The sequence below is a fragment of the Syngnathus floridae genome, chromosome 16 (assembly GCF_059516105.1).
Source record: "Syngnathus floridae isolate MCC-2025c chromosome 16, RoL_Sflo_1.0, whole genome shotgun sequence".
In the NCBI taxonomy this organism is placed as follows: domain Eukaryota; kingdom Metazoa; phylum Chordata; class Actinopteri; order Syngnathiformes; family Syngnathidae; genus Syngnathus; species Syngnathus floridae.
In genome coordinates this window covers 1,736,923-1,754,068 of record NC_142428.1, presented here as the reverse complement: position 1 = coordinate 1,754,068, position 17,146 = coordinate 1,736,923, and the positions used below count along the sequence as shown (strand labels likewise).

At 40.9% G+C, this 17,146-nt stretch overlaps 1 protein-coding gene and 1 long non-coding RNA gene across 2 annotated transcripts; one reads left to right on the top strand and one right to left on the bottom strand.

Annotated features, from left to right (window-relative positions):
- On the top strand, positions 1-12,858 carry eipr1 (EARP complex and GARP complex interacting protein 1). The gene is made up of 9 exons (XM_088401050.1): positions 1-202; positions 388-471; positions 3,641-3,773; positions 3,940-4,096; positions 4,809-4,908; positions 6,126-6,262; positions 10,621-10,788; positions 11,360-11,527; positions 12,363-12,858. The coding sequence occupies exons 1-9, from the start codon at positions 161-163 to the stop codon at positions 12,535-12,537; spliced, it is 1,164 nt and encodes a 387-aa protein (XP_088257176.1). The 5' UTR covers positions 1-160; the 3' UTR covers positions 12,538-12,858.
- LOC148384873 (uncharacterized) lies at positions 1,630-7,671 on the bottom strand. The gene is made up of 3 exons (XR_015863501.1): positions 7,572-7,671; positions 1,941-2,035; positions 1,630-1,829 (listed from the first exon to the last, which is right to left on the bottom strand). It is a non-coding gene; the product is annotated as an uncharacterized LOC148384873 (long non-coding RNA).
- Positions 12,859-17,146: the final 4,288 nt, after the last annotated feature.

Below are 17,146 nucleotides of genomic sequence, written 5' to 3'. Positions count from 1 at the left end.
CTCAACGGTGAATACTCATGGTTACGCATTCCCTGTACAGACTTGCAACGCATGCCTTTTTACAATCGCGGAAGTTTCGGTTCCATTCTAAACTGCTGTGTTTACGAGTCTATCGTGTTGTTTATATATTTTAATCTTCTCATTCAACAGTACATGCAAAATGGAAGACGACGCACCTGTCATTTATGGTCTTGAATTCCAGGTATGGATCTTGCGGTGATATTATGGTAGAATTTGTATTTACCTTGCTAAAGGATGATTGCACCTTTTCATGTTGCTTTTATTTGCACAGTTTTTGCAGTTTGGGGATGGTAATGTCATGCATTTTAATGTGATGTATTGAGATGTATCTAAATTGCTGTTCGTGCATGCTTCATCTGATTGCAGGCTCGATCACTCACTGCACAGACAGCTGAAACGGATGCTATTCGTTTCCTTGTGGGTACACAGTCTTTAAAGTTTGACAACCAGGTAAGACAACAAATTGATCAAAGTTAAACTGTAATTTACGGGGAATTGCAAATTATTCATGATATTAATAATGTTGAATTTTGGTTCATACTGTCAGATATTCCATTTGGTAAAATGGTACATGGCATTATATTGAAAGGTAATGTTTTGCCCCATCATGAAGATACTAAAACTAAGCAATGTATATAAAAAAAAGTAAATTTGTCATCTATCTTTGTGAAGAAAAATGTATATACCCTATAAAGTGTGATTTAAATAGCCCTGTACTAAGTATATTAACAAATGCACTGATAAACTTGGGCAATAACCTCACAATATCCACTGAGACATTAAAAATTTGGTTGATTTAGTTATAATTTCTGAACTAATGTCTGATATAACTATGCATTAAAAATACATTTATCTAATAAGACTAATAAGTTAGTAAGGTACATTTGCGGGATGTGAATTTTAACTCTGTTTTGAGTTTTATGCGGCTTCCGCACTGGGGTGGGGGACTTTGACAGAGAGCATGTCTGCTACAATTACACGCCATGGTGATCGCCTTGAATTTTAATCTGCAGTGCTCCTGCATTAGTGCCATCTTCCCACGTCGTCAAACAAATGGCTTAGCTTCTTCCTCCGGCTTCCTGAGCGTATGTGACGTAAGCACGATGTGCCCGCTTGCACTTTTGCTTTTCTATGTGCTTACGTGAGGTGCAAAATAATTAAAAAAAAAATGTTCACGCGTTCTTTTGTACTGCTTCTTATGTGTAAATGAGAAGAAAGTAGAGTTTGTATTGAATGCATGTCTGCATCCATATCTTGCATAGGTCATTTCAGAGACAGATGAGAGAAACAGTTGGTGCTAACCGGGTGGAGAAATAATTAGCTCTCTGGGAAACCGAGAGGGATGACGGTGAGAGCGAAAAATGTCTGCCTGGAGAAAAATGAGCCTGTTTTCTGGCAGACTTGGATGTGAAAATGGTCTGGCACAAAACGTAAACCGAGCTCTTTCCAAGTCTTGTATAGAAACAGTTCAAAATGGGGAACTGTGACAGTGAGCACTTGATCTATGTTTATTCTAATCACACAATGTCAATAACTGAATATATTATTCCTGACACTTCCTTTACTGAAGCATTCACCTTCCCCCCCCACAAAAAAGCCTCCCAAAAACTTTTATAGTTTCTTTTCTTTTCGTGCAAGATAAATCTGCCGATAAGGTTGCACAGTCTTCATCATCAGGCAGCAGCGTAACCTTTGGAAATCAGTTTCTAACCCTTTCCTGCTCTGCTCGCCTGCCCGCGGTCACGACACAGCCGGGATGTGTTGTCGTCCTCCGGGGATAACGCTATTGTCCGTGGCGGTCCTTTAGCCTAACAAAAAACAGAGGGAAGCGAGTCACACTGCAGAGGTGGCTTTATTGATGCTCCCGATGCTCATTAAAGTCAACTCAAGATGCTTTGCTCTCAATGGCTTCTACGCACCTCATTGCACACACACTTTTGCACTTCTCTGCCAGGCAGCCCACGTCTTCCTCACACATGGTTGGAAATAGTGGAGTTTTCCAAGATGTCAGGATCTGCTGGTCAGCATGCACAAATGAGTTGGAGGTTTTACAGCATCAGAACTTGTTTTATACTTTCCACTTTTTGCATGTTTACCAAGTCGAGATTGTCCTAACAGTAAGAAAAATGTTTTTTGGATTTGGCATTTCAGCCCGAAGAGCTCCTTCTGTATCCATAAGCCTTCTGGCCTCTCCACCTCCCATTAAGCATAATGCAGGGTGGAAATGTCTCTCTTAACTCGCATAGCACCTCTCAAATCCCTGGGAGACCAATAGCTCCAATGACAGATCGGAATGTGTGTGTCGGCATGGCATTTAAGGCCGCTAATGAGATAAAGTGCCCAAGCTTGGCACCTCTCACCCGCATTCTACTCCTCCGTACCGCTTACTGTCATCTGTGCGGCTAAAGAGCTTTAGAACACAGGCCCCTGAAGTGGGGTCCACAAGCCAGCTTGGCTTTATCCCTCCCTTACTTACCTCCCTCCCCCCTCCCTCCCTTCCTCCCGACTCTACCTCTCCCTGCTTCCATTCCAGCACATAATTAAAAGCGCTGGGCCGGGTGCCCAAGTGGTTCAAAGTTATGAGTCACTCCCCAGGCTTGGAAGAGCGAGGCATAAATCACCTAGGGGGGGTGGGCCGCTTGGAGGTTCTCTTTCCCCTCACCTGGGTTTATTCGGCAGGACCCTATTACTAAGGCCCTCCAATTACCCCGTCCCCGTCGGTGTGAATTTATTTGTACCGCTCCCCCAGCACCATTAAATTATAACTTTGCTTAATTTTTTTTTCTGCTTGATGCAGTCCAAGCCAAGGTTAATAGCTGCCTTGGTGACTTTGAGGTGGTTGAGGGACTCTGACGCTATGATGCTTGCTCTTCCCCTCCTTTTCTGTTAAGCCTGTATATGGCAAACCGGCACAATGAGTGGGAGTTACTGTCCGGGGCATCCCCATTTACAGTCCTGTGTGACATTGTAAGTGGAATCCGCCATTGAGGATCCTGCCTTTAGTTGTCTGATGAACCCAAGAGAACGTCACTTTTTACTGCACGGCGAGCCCTGAACTGAATTCAACCGAAGGCCCCCGTCGGCGTTGAATAGATTCCTACGTAATGAAAGTCCCTCAGTAAAACGTGAAGGTTATAAAATAAAAGTTTACCTTGTTGGACTTTTAGATAGCTGTTGATTGTTTTTAACATCAGCCAAGGCCTAAGTAATATCACGGGTCAAGAACCTGCCTTCTCAGATGCACCCGGTATTAATAATATAGTTGAAGGGTTGCATCCCTTGTAAATCTTTACTGGCCGGATTTAACTGCAGTGATGTACAAGTGTACTCTTGGGCCCAACTATATAACCGCCGTACTGACAAGCTGACTGACGTGTTGCTGGCGCCAACCTTGGCGAACTCATCATCGTATGGAGCGAAATAAATGATAAATATACTGTATTAAACCGGACTGCATTTCTGAAGCACCTTTTGGCATTTTTATCATTTTAATGCTTAGTTATGTCATACTTGAGTTGTTTTATATTTTATTTTCAACCCATCTAATGATATCTAATGAATGGAATTTAAATGGAGATGCTTGCAACCTCTTGACTCTTTCTGTTGTCTTTGCTTCAAGATCCACATCATTGACTTTGATGATGAGAATAACATCATTAATAAGAACGTCCTTCTCCACCAAGCTGGAGAGATCTGGAACATTGATGCCAGTCCTGCAGACAAAGACGTACTGAGCACTTGCTACAACAAAAGTATGTGCCACCCTTTCCCCCTCCATCGATGCATTTTGTTTTCCTTCACCAAACATTCAAGTATGTGTTGCTTGTAAGACGGTAACTTTGGTAGGCTCTCTCTGGCTCTGCTTTTTTTTTTTTTTTTACTCTCTATGAATAATTCAATTTGTCCAATCTTCTGCAGCCAGCGACAGCCGTGTGGTGTCCTGTGCCGCAGTATGGCGGATGCCCCCCACATGGGAAACAGGAAGCCAAGAGTCACCTGATGACTCCGCTCACAATCCCCAAAACTTGGAACTGCTTTGTCACCTAGACGACAGTGCCCACGGCAACGCAGCCTGGTAAGCACTATTTGATTGGCATTGATCACATCTTATCTATCAGTCTATCAGCCAGATGATGTTGCCTCTTTTTCTTCATCTACAGTATCTTTCTTGTCTATTTTTTTTTCAGGGTTAGTTGTATTTTTTTTGTTTGGATTCCACCTCCCTGACATTTGAATATTGTTTGACTTTGTGGCACTCAGACTATCGACTGGCCCACTTCTCCAATTTTCGTCACAGACCGAGTCTTTTGTACGGCACAATGCCTCCCTATAACTCAGCAGCTATGAGAAAGGAAATCAATGCTCATTTTTCATTTCAGTCCAGCGTTCATCAGTATCTCTCGATTGCTATCATTTTTAGAGATGCCAATCAGTAAAAGTGATGCATACTGTAACTGTGCGAGGAAGCGATAAAGATGGAGAAAAACCGAGTGTGGCGTATACTAGTAAACGTGGCATTAAAAATGCTTGCTTAAAAACAACCCATTTTGCGTTCGGAATTGGATCGACCCAGGAAGTTGGGTCAATTTGACAAAGCTGACTATTTTTTGGAACAAAATACGTAGCTTTGGTCTGCATTGCCTTACCATATATAGAGTTCAGTAGATGATGCCATCATATTTTGCATCTTATGAGATTGTACAGATAGTTTTCAGTGACTACACTAGTTGATGTGTTTATAAAAAAATAAAAAATAATTCGTGTGTGTCTTTTGAATCAATCCACAGCGTACTGTGGGAGCCAATGGGAGATGGCAAGCGTGTGATTTCATTGGCTGATAACCATATTCTTCTCTGGGATCTGCAAGAGAGCTCCACACAGGCCACGGTAAGACACACACACGATTACACACACGGTGCACTGTAAACTGCATAACAAACACACAGCATATCTCACAATAGTAAACTCATTATTTGATAAACACCATATTGTCTGGATGTTATCAGGTGAACAATTCCTTATTCCCTGTGACACTAGCTGCGTACGCTAATCGTCATTGCTCTGATACTCGGCTCAGAATAACGCCACCCGCATCTTCTACATGCATTCCCTGAAGTTGCAAAATTTGATTGTAAATAGTTGATTTTTTTTTTCATCTAGAGAACTACTTGTGTAGTTAGCTCATTAATCATGAATGAGTTGGTCCGGCTTGTCAAGATTTTAATCTCAATTTACAAATGTTTGTCAATCATTTTTTTCCAATTTACTTGTGTAGAGAAGTAATGGACAGACTGATTTTTTTTCTTTTTTGTTCCATCATTTATAAATGTTTTACTCGGACAACTGCTTTCAGATTGCGTGCGCTCTGGTAAGTAGTGACCTCAATGGGAGGTCAAGTACAACCACAGGGCCACGTGAGGTCTTAATCCTATCTTTTGACACCAACACTGGACAGCAGAGGTATTAAAGCCCATATCAAGGGAGAAGAGGAGAGTTGGAAAGTAATCGTGGGAGGCTGTATAATGAGAAAAGGAAGATGGAGGGAGCAATGGACGGCCAAGCTTGATTGGAAAGATGTAGGCTGGGAGGCAGAGCAGGATGTATGGATGTGGGAAGAGAGTGTGCTTGATTAGGAGAGCGGGAATGAAAAAGAAGGGAAAAAAAAAAACTTGGCAGTCAAGACAAATTCCTCTGGTACTGATGAGAATGCTAATACCTCTCTTTCTCTCCCTGCCTCCCTTCTCATCCCGGTTTTCCTGTCTCCCTAACCCTCTATCTGTCAGTAGGTTATGTGTTCATTTCAACCGATCTATTTCTTTCTCCCAAGGCCTCGGCCTGGATTATCATTTCTTCAATGTGTTCTTTGGCATAACCATGTACGCATATGAAAGAGGCTCATCCGCATACAGTGGATATTTAAAGTCTACACACCCCTGCTTTTTTTGTGACGTAAATAAAGGACACATTTTTGTGCAATGTAACCTGAACAGATCATTTAAAAAAATATATAGAAGGGAAGTAAAAATAAACAATGGGGGGGGGGGGGATCCATTCTAAATGGCTGCTTCGAGGTGTTAATGAGGTTGCTTTTTGATTCTTTGCAGGTCTCCAGCACTGCTGTGCTTGAGGGAAAGGGGCAACTTAAGTTCACTTCAGGCAAGTGGAGCCCTCACCATAACTGCAGCCAAGTCGCCACTGCAAGTGACACGGCCATAAGAGGCTGGGACCTCCGTACCATGGGGTGAGTTTTGGTTCAGGTATTTTCTCATTCATCATTCAACACTCTCAGGACTTAAATAAATGGATGTGAAATTTGTGACTCTAATCACAAACCATGTTTATGCAAATGTACTTTTTTTTTTACATGCCCCTTGTAATTGCAGGTTGTTAGTAGATTTGCGTACGTTGTGTTTGTGATCTATGCGATGATGTGTTAGGTCAGCACATGTCCGTGAGGGGGGGGGGGGGGGGCTGTACTAGAGGAATAATAATCACCTTGCCATCGATCATCATGATAACAGCAAAGTGCAGAGGAGATTGAGAGGGGTGCTCGGTGAAGGAGATAGACAGGAAGAGAATGTATTTACAAGATGTGTATCGCAAGCCCTGATAGAATGGATGAAACTCCGATATCACTCTGCCTTGTAACAAATTAAAGACTTCCTCCGCACTTTATTTTGGCTAGCGGGAGGTCTGCTTACCAAAAAAAAAAACATCATCATCTCATCTTTAAAGATCACAATGCTTGATTTTGATAGATTGGAACTTTTGGAAGAGTTTTCAGTTCATTTGTATTTTTAACATGCCTTGCGATAGAAGCCTAATTAGTTCTATGCTCTTAACTCAAAGCACTGGTCGATTTCAAGAGACAATTACGCAAAAGAACTCAACAGTTTTTAAATCTACTTTTACATATGTTAGAGTTGATTTCAGAGTGACCTTTGGAACCTTGCAGCAGTCAAATCAGTTCTAGCTAACCTTTTCATAGATTTCCAGCCACCGTAACTCCATTGGACGTATATTTAGAGACTTGTATTTATGACCTTAGGCAGACCGCAGAATAAAAATGAACAATGAGTTTAGCATTATTGAAGACATTGCTAGTGGAGTGGATCAATTTCTACATAATGTATTGTTCACATTAGCCCTGCAGACTAATGCAGAGTTTAATCTTCCCTTCTCTTGCATGAACAATTCCGATTTAACATCCCCGCAAAAAATATTCTACTCAAACTAAAAAAAAAATGTTTTTTGCTACCATGTATTTGTTTACACTTTCTTTGTGTTTTAACTCAGAATATCACGAGTGAACATGCTTTTGAAACGTAACCGATTTTGAAATAATTTCTGCAATTTTTATCATACTTGGTGATTGTGAATGTTGCAATGAGGACAAAAGAATAAGCCCACATTAAGATTAACGGCCCAAAACTGTGCATGCCTATAAAAGGCAGTTTGACACAAATTCTCAATGGATGTCACTTTCAAAATATTAATTAAAAAAGCAACAACAACAATGAATTATTCACCACGTCTCTCTGTTTGTGTACCTGTTTATCTTTCTTCATTATTATTTCTCCCCATCTGATGTAGCTCCCTCCAAACCTGCCATCCTGTCATCCTTGTCTGCCAGCCCAATCTCAAAGCCAGGCTTTAATTTCGAACAGCAATGAAATGATTGCTCTCCTCGTTCGATTTTTCTCTTCCTTCTCCCCATCCTTTCACACAGCAGTTGTCATAGAAACAGAGACTGTGTGTGCGTGCGTGTGTGTGTGTCTGTGTGACTATGACCGTCTGTTCCAGTCGATTCCCTCAGCAGAGAGATTTATCGGCTAGACTAAGCCAGTAGGAGGTTATGTGTACCAGGTTTTCCTCTGGAATTTGTGTATCCAGTCACATTGTGAGAATCAATGTTCCTTCTAATTTTCCATGCACCAACTCTCTGAGCACTCCTTGGAGCATGGTCAACAGAAATCATGCCACTGTTGGTTTGCATAAATGAATTCAATGTTAAACAGATTTCGAGGAGTGAAAAAAAAATACAACTAGCTCATGAAGCAAATCTGAAGCTTCATTTGCCCATCATGATCCACGTGACAATAATTTTCACACTTTCATCATTTTCTGTCTTCCCCCCCCAACCCCCCCCACCCCGAGTCCCAAGTAATCTTTTTTGTATGACACAAATATGAAAATGCAACATTCCAATGCAGCTCAAGTTTGGATTTTTGGGGTGTGCACTGTGTGAGAGGGTAGGAGGAGTGTTTAATCACAGAGAGACTGAGAAGTCCCAAATTTTTAGCACTCGAGACACTTTTAACACAAGTTTCGGTGCTTGAATTAAGGATAAGTGAATAACTTATGAATCCCAGTTCAATGTTTTCTGATTTTGCTGGAAACATTTATGTGATTGTTTGCTGCTCTACTTTTTGTATTTTCCACATTTAGACACAAGAGTATTTGTGAGTATGTTTTTTTTTTTTTTTTTTTTTTATCTGCTAGTGCCTAACAGTGTGTGTAATAGGTCCCCTGTTCCCCCATCAACCCCCATCACACACTCTCAGCCTTGCTGGCTGAATGACAGTAGATTGAGTGTGTTTGGTGGCTTAGGCAGAACACAACGATAATCCCCCACACTCATACAAACACACACTTGGTACACATGGAAAAAAAAGTCCCAGGTCTCTCCACTATTAGCTAGAGCCTAGGGAGTGGATGTGTGAGCGTGTTGCTTTGTGTTCATGTGTGTGTAGTGGGGATTGCTTAGTGACACCGGAGAGGGAAAAGGCGAAACAAACCCAATTTCCTGCTCCATTTCCTTTTCACATGGCAGGCACGTCCCATTCCACGCTGGAACGGGTTAAACACTAGCCACCCCTGAGCCCGGGGTCACAGCTTTTACACAGGAGACCAGAGCCCCGTGAATAAATCATGTGCCTCGGCTTCAAAATTAAACATGAAATTGTTACTTGAAGTAAAAGTGACGTTTGGAGTCAGCGCAAACGTGCCGTTTTGTGGCCGAGGATTCCACCACTCACCTGACATGGAACGGAATTATGATGTTTGAATATAAAGAATGGGGAGAGATTTCAATACAATGTGGTGCAAGCAAAAACAAAACGTTGACAAATTGTTTTGATTACTGTGCAGGATTCAACAACTAGTATTTAAAAATAAACCCGAAGGCTTTGGAAGATGGTTTCTTGTTGATGTTTACAGAGATGACAATTTGACAGCAGTCCTCACTGACCACATGAAATAGTGACACATGTAACGTGACAGCCCCAAAAAAGAAGCTTTGAAAGTATTTCTCTTAAAAATCAATATTCAGGTTGATCGTTGTTCCTCTACAATTGAATCATGATTTGTTATCCTTTTGTTTTTGTGTGCCTACCTAGAAAGAAATGTCAACATAATCACTTTAAAAATGTTTGATTTTCAATTAACATTTGTAAATGGAAAGATGGGTAAAGATGATTCGCTGCCACCAGAGCTACTCAAATACCAAATACTTCCTTTTGTTCCACGGATACATAACATAGACATTGATGAAAGCATAAATTCCAAATCAGCTGTTTTTATGATGACAAATGCATTAAATATTGAAATCATGGAAGAATTTGAGCACAACTCATACAAGCTATAAAAGTTAAAGGTGATTTTTTTGACAGGATCACTGTTTCTGTATATGCTTGATTTACTCATGATGATGTATAGTCACTCGACTTGTTATTATACATTGTGTCGCACAAAAGCTTCTAGCTGTCTTGACCTAATTGAAGCCCAGCAGTTTGCCCCAGGTCATTCTCTTATACCTCCCTTATTTTAATGAGATTTTTAATTAGCATGTTAATTGCCTAATGTGATCAGAGGGGTGACGAGCTAGCTAGCTATCTGCTGTTGGCATCCAGCTGGGCCATAACACTTGAGGCTTTCCACTCTGCTGAACATAACCCAACCAAGCTGAGCTTTATTAGGCGAGTCTGGAGAGGAAATGGTTTTGAAGATATAAACTTTTTCTTGTCTTTTGTTTTCTTTTATTTATCCACGCTTAAGGGAGAAGTCGAGCCACCGTGGTGAGAATCTCTAATTAGCAAACTGTTATTTAATATACCACGGCAAAAATAAGTATTTTATACTTGTAATACACAGAATGACTGTTTGTTTATAAATAATTATAGTATAATATTATTATACTGTATTTCAAATGTTACATTTCAGTCACGCAGTAAATGGGAAAGTGTTTGGAGGTGTAGAATTTGACCAAATAGATGGAAGCAGACTTCTCTGTTCCACCGCCATGCCATGATATGAACTTGGACTAGCAGGAACTCGGAGCTGTGTGGTTTTTTGCCTTTATGATAAACCAACATCGGGTGTCAGCTTCTTTATTGAGCTTGGCTTTGGCTGACAGACTCACACTTGGGAATGTCTGGACAGCGTGAATCTCTCTCTCACTTTTTATTGTTCTTTTAAATCAACTTCTTTCCTTACTCTTTTCCTGCATCCTCTTCTAATTGCTATTCCCTTATTATCCTTTAATCTCCGCCAAACTTTTTGAAAAAGTCTCCCGCATCTCTGTCTCTCTTTCCTCCTCAGTCAGATCTACTGTATCGAGAACGCCCATGGGCAGCTGGTACGTGACCTTGACTTCAACCCAAACAAGCAGTATTATTTGGCCAGCTGCGGAGACGACTGCAAAGTTAAGTTCTGGGATGTGCGCAACGTCCAGGAGCCCATCAAAACCCTGGAGGAGCACTCGCATTGGTGGGTATACTGTGTTTTTGCATACCCCAAAAAAAGTTCCTGATATTAAGTGTTCCTATTTAAGTGGAAGGACTGATGCTGAAAGGGAGCGATGGTAAAAATTTGATTCATACTGCATCTAGATGGCTTGACGATGGATGGAAATGCGTCAGTCCTTTTTTTTTTCCTTGTTTATTTCTGGAGAATGCAGAAACTATGCCGAAGACTCTGAAAAGTCCTCTGCACCACTGTTGATTGGTGTCTTATTTTATTAATGGCTTTATCTCCTAAATAATTGAATGCCCTAAGTACTTCTGGTGCAATAAAATGCAGTTATACGCTAATTACATTTTAAATAGGCAGTTACTCCTTTTGACAGCAAAAGTTTAACCGTTGTCGGCCCGACGTGCCTGGCTCGGTTCTTCTCCTCTGCTCTGTGAAGCTGCAGGCACTGCCAAGAGCTGAACACCGTGTACTGCAGCAGTGTGAAAATGTGTGTGCGTTTGTGAGGGAGAGAGGAATTAGTTGTTTGTCATATTTTTCATGGTTTTTCCCTCATGTTTTTTTGCTAACTACTCTTTTTGGGTGGTAGGGTGTGGAGCGTCCGCTATAACCACAGCCACGACCAGCTGGTGTTGACGGCCAGCAGCGACAGCCGCCTCATCCTCTCCAACATGGTGTCCATCTCCTCAGAGCCATTTGGCCATTTGGTGGATGATGAGGATCTCAGCGAGGGGGAGGACAACCACCAAGAAGATAAGTAAGAGCAACAAAATGTTTCATGAGGAATTAAAGCATCGGGGTTGGACAGCAATGGACATTATTAAGAATCGTCGTGCAGGGACCTTTGAGTGGCCAAGAGTGTTAAAAATTAAAAAAAAAAAGTTAAGTCCAGTCCTCCTTTGAATCATCTTCTTATGTTCTTATGCAACTCCTGGTTTCCTGGTTACCAAACTGAAATATTGCTTCATACTGTAAATAGCCAATTTTCAAGACTAATTGAGGCTTCTCTAAAAGTGATTTTGTATTAAATATATTGCAAATTAAGATCTCAGAAGACTTTAATAGCATTTCCAACAATAACATGGTCGACACTTAAGATATAAGAAAGTAAACAATTTACAGTCTTTATATTTTTTTTATTCACTTGTACAGACTACAGATCACATGAATTGTGGGAAAAACGATTTCTCTTATTGTTTTAAATCACATAAACCAAGCCTTTGAACATTTCATATCCACCGTAACTCCTCCAACTGTGGAGTTTTGTCCTGACTGCTGAATCACTCAAGCAGAAACACCGGCAAAGGACCGTCCTTGATCTAATTAATTATCCATTTAATTGTTAGTGATATTATAGGAAGGTGATTGTGAAACCTCACAACAAATGGAACGGGGTTGCGCTAACATGGTTCATACGTAATAACTATTAACAGTACAAGATATAAATACACACCATCACGCGGTTTTGTACGCAATTTTAAATCATCATCTTACATATTGCCTTTGTCCACGGCACTGAAAGTTCATTTGAAACCCTTTTAGATTGTAGATTTTTCCCATCTTGCAGCTTTTTTCATGTGCTTGTGTTGCAGGGGCAAGGAGCCTCTGAAAGACAGCGTGGTGTCCACCTACGAGGAACACGAAGACAGCGTATATGCAGCTGAGTGGTCGTCGGCCGATCCGTGGCTCTTCGCCTCGCTCAGTTATGACGGCCGCTTAGTCATCAACAGGGTCCCCCGTACTCTCAAATACCAGATCTTGTTGTGAGCGGACTTATGGTGGATTTCCCAAAACTGCAGCAAATATTGTTGCAAAAACTGTAATTCATGTAAATACAATCCACATTCAGTGACTTAATTAAACATTCCCGGTTAAGAGCTCAGTGAGATGTTCAGTGTCACCAAAAAACTTGGGAATCACTTATTTAAGAATTTCTCATGAAATTAGTAGGAAGGTAAGAATTTTGATAGGTTCAAATTATGTTTTGCACGACACACTTCAGGTCAGGTGTAACAAAAAATAAAACTAGCTCTCCTCAAGCCATTGTGATTGGCGCTAATTGTCAGATGTTTTCCTCTAACGTTGCTGTGCAAATGGCTTGAGAAATGAAATTCAAATTAATTCAATTATTTATTCCTAAATGCAACATGGAGCCACTGCTTGTGAGGCTTCAGCTTTCCACTGATAATTACAACCTCACCTCAGTGTATCTGACTCATTTGCATGGAGGGAGTTTTTTTTTTTTTTTTTTGCCTGCTTGAAATGAAGCTCACGCTTTAACACGATGCTCTGCACTGTGGGTGGAGAGCGGACAGAGCAAGAGAAGAGAATTACTGACAGCCATAGAAGGGGAGTTAAGAGGTCCGCAGCCAGCACCCATGGGAGGTGACGAGAGCGGCGTGATCTGTACACGTGAAGTGGAGGAAGGAAGCCTAGTCCCCTCCAGGGTTGATAGTGGGCTTCATGAAATCCACAACCATGCACATTTTGTCCTTATATCATATTCTTTTTTTAAATCTTACTTTATTTTTTTGAAACTCTTCGACTCCTGAGTTAGTTTGGTCTTGCTCGGGCAGGAAGTTGCCGACATGAGCCTGAAGACTTTTTTCCACCCACTGCATTGATTGACAATAACAACAGGAGTCAATTTAGAAGAAAATATTCGTAGTGAAAATCACTTCTTGTAAATGTTACTTTCTTACTTTCACATGAGCTGCAGTGTTTTCTGCTCCACAATCTCTGCAGCAGCATATATACTGTAAAACATCAACTCATCGCTTTTGATATTAGCTGAAAGTACTCTGTAGTCGCCGAAAGCTCCAGTGTCCCCTAAGCTACTTATTTATAATTTTATCATTTCTGCAGAAGATAAACAGCTCGCAGAAGGGACAAACGGGGTCTTTGAATTTTTGTGTCTGCATTAAGTCATTTAGTGAGGAAGTATGTCTTCTTGAAAGTGCTATTTTTATATACAGTACAAATGGGGGATTTGAACACATTTGCTTGATTAAACAGACAAAGATAATTAAATTCCAATAAGACAAATATCTCTAAAAATTTAACACATAGAATAAAAGGAAAAATGGGGAAATGCTAAAAGCTCATCTCTGATATATTATAATTGTAACGTACTGTAATTTAAAATTCTTATTCAAAAACAGCCTAGATAGATAAAAATAGTAACCAAGCATGTCGAAACCATCACACTGTACAGATCTCTCTATATAATGTTAATAAATCAATGACTCATTCCTACTCAACTAAATGCTTCCATCCCTTTGACGACTTAAAGGTCTTATTTCATTCATCAATTACATTTACAAAGTCAACACTACTGACATAGATTATGGACTGACCTCTTATTGGTTGGGGTCAAAGAGACCACAATAGAGGTGCTAATATCACGCAGCATACATCCAGCTCCTTCATCCAAAGCCATTGTCCCTTAATTAATGAACAAGCCCAGCATTATTTATGACCCTCGCCACTAACCAACGCATACGTAGCTTTCAAAATCTCTAATTGCGCTCATTTCTCATGTGGGATGTTGACATTTACTCTCTAATGGCGGCTATATGAAGTCACAGATGTTCACATGACACCGTCATTCAATTTGCAGGCCGATTTTTTTCTTGTGAGCTGTATTAATAACTAATAATGGAGCTATTTTGTTCATTGAATTTCTCTTTTTGCAATCAAGTTGCCAGGTAATTAATTACTCAGGGGGGCACTTAACCCGTGATATTTGTATTCCGCCGGCAACAAATGAAAACTTCACAGTTGTGACTCCAGCTCCCGTATGTGAGCTTTACCGATTAATAATTAAAGTGGCCAGCGAGTCCGTCAATGAAGTCCCGGCGACACCGAGTGACAGTTTGTATGCGTTTGATCGATGGTGCGTGGAACAAACCCGCAAACATTTTTGTCAATCAAACGACACATGGACGATTCCCCATGAAATCCATGAAAAGCAATTTGGCCGCAGTCGCAAAGTTCACAACTCCGTGACCACTCAGTATTTTTAAAAACGTCATTAAAGTGTGGCTCTTCAAGTCATGCAAGAAAATTCTTGGTTTCACCCATAAATAGCGATATGATGCAATTTGTGCTTTCCTTCTATTTCTTGCAGCAGAACTGTTAATGGCACGGTGAGCCACCGGTTGGTTTGTCCGCCTCACTGTTTAGAGGTGCAGGGTTCGATTCCGTAGACTTAGGCCTTTCTGTGTTCCCTCCCACATTCCCAAACAAAAACATGCACGGTAAGCTGAACTCCAAATTGATTTCAGTGAGAATATAAATTCTGCTATGTGATGTCATTGACCGTTTGTATGCTATTTTGAGCGTGACTGCCTTTTTGCACTAATTCAAGCAGAGTGTGCGTTTGTGTGTGTTCGTGCTATGTGCATGAGTGTGAGCTCATGCGATGATGTCGTCCTCCTGTGACCCTTGCCTGTTCCACTGTCTGGCTGCATGCTCACGCTTTCTTTCTTTCTTTCTCTCGCTCCCTCTGCTTCTTGCTCTCTCGCTCGCTCGCTCGCTCACATCAGACATGTCATCTGCCGCCGAGCGCGCTGACACTCTCGTGGGAGCTGCCTGACCTAGATCTGTCTTCTCCTCTTCTAGCTTGACCACACACACATACACACACACACACACTTGAACACAGATGCACTTGACATTTGGGTCAGTGACAAGACATCAGGTGAGGACAGAGGAACCCAGGTGACACGGAGAACCAGTGAACCTTTGCTTTGATATTGGCCCTGTGAGTTCAACAATACACACACACACGTCACAGTTTTAACCGTCAAACTGGGATAGTCTCTCATTTGCTTCTCTGGTTTGAAAAAAAAAAAAAAAATGAAGGTCTTCCTATTGAAAAAGATGCAGTGCTTCACTCAAGGTGTGTTATTTTCTCACTTCACTTGTTACACCCTCCAATTCACATGGATCCAGTGCCAGCCAATAGGATAGTCGGAACAACAATAAAGGTTATTTGACTGCTTTTGATCAAGAAATACATTTAAAAATGACCTTGCTCAAGCGACACTGGAAGCCATGGAAGTTATTTTTCTTTTTGTGCCTTGAGATGTTGAAGAGGGTTCCAGCCAGTGTGTTAAAGAAATACATTATAAGCAAAACATCTAAACTAACTAGACAATTGAAGCCAAAGAAGAAAAAAAAAAACTGGTTTGAAGTGAAAAGCATCTTATCCGACTCCATACTACCCATCTATTTTTTTTCCAACAGAAGCCGGAAGGCTTGTGCTTGCATTACTGATATTTGAAACTGTTGATAATTCTTTCCACCTTGACGACAGATCCAGAAAAAAAAAAAAAACAGCCCCAAAGCATGATTCTGCCACCACCATGCTTTATTAATAACAAATTAATTTATTATAAATTTGTACACTGTAACCAATCTTGGATTTTTTTTTTCTTTTCAGATAAGCGTTCCAGCTTACTACACTACCTCATAGCCCAGACAAATGAAGTCAATGGCAGATTGTTGTCACATGAACACAAGAAGTATGTGACAGAAATTCCTGCAACTCCAACAATGTGGCTTTTGTATTCTTGGCAGTCTCCACGAGGTGAGTTTTCATCTTGTACAATATACCAACAGTCCTTTCCATTTTACAGACCCTTAACCCTTTTCACACACTCAGAATGAGCATTGTTCACTTTTGACAGGAACATTAGCCAAATAATAATCAAACGTCACAAGTAATAATTTGAAAAAAAAAGTCTAATTGTCATAATCTCCAGTGTGCATTTACCCAAAGCGCCTTCCCGCCGTTCATTCTATTGTCTCCCCGTAATTATGAATACTTAACCCATATTATATGTGATGAATATTGCATGGAATCTATGAATCTATAAATGCCCATCTATTTTTGGTCCCTTTTGATTGGTTGGACTTCATTTAAATGTTCCACCCTTGGCGTTCCCTGTGAAAGGCCCACTTCATGTGAATAGCCACATTTTTTTTCAATTCATAATAAAACACCGTACATCAGGTGTGTCCCAATTATTATTACCCTCATTCTCGTCCCAACAGTTTCAGCATTTAATTACAAGTAAGTGCAAGCCACTCAGGTTTCATTCATAGCGATGACAGTCATGTCTCTGAGGTGGACACACCTTTATCTACCGGGACCTCAATGGCGGTCGGTCGGTCGGGCGGTCGGTGTGTGTCTGCGATTGTGCTAAAATAAGCTCTCCGTCTCCATCTTTCTCTCCCTCCTGCCTTCCAGTTCCACTTTCAGTGTGATGTGGGTGGAGAAGGAAGTGACCTATATAGGCTATGCAGCTCTGCTCTGCTACAGCTTCCTGCATGTGCAATAAGTGTGTCTTTGAATATGTGTGTATATGGT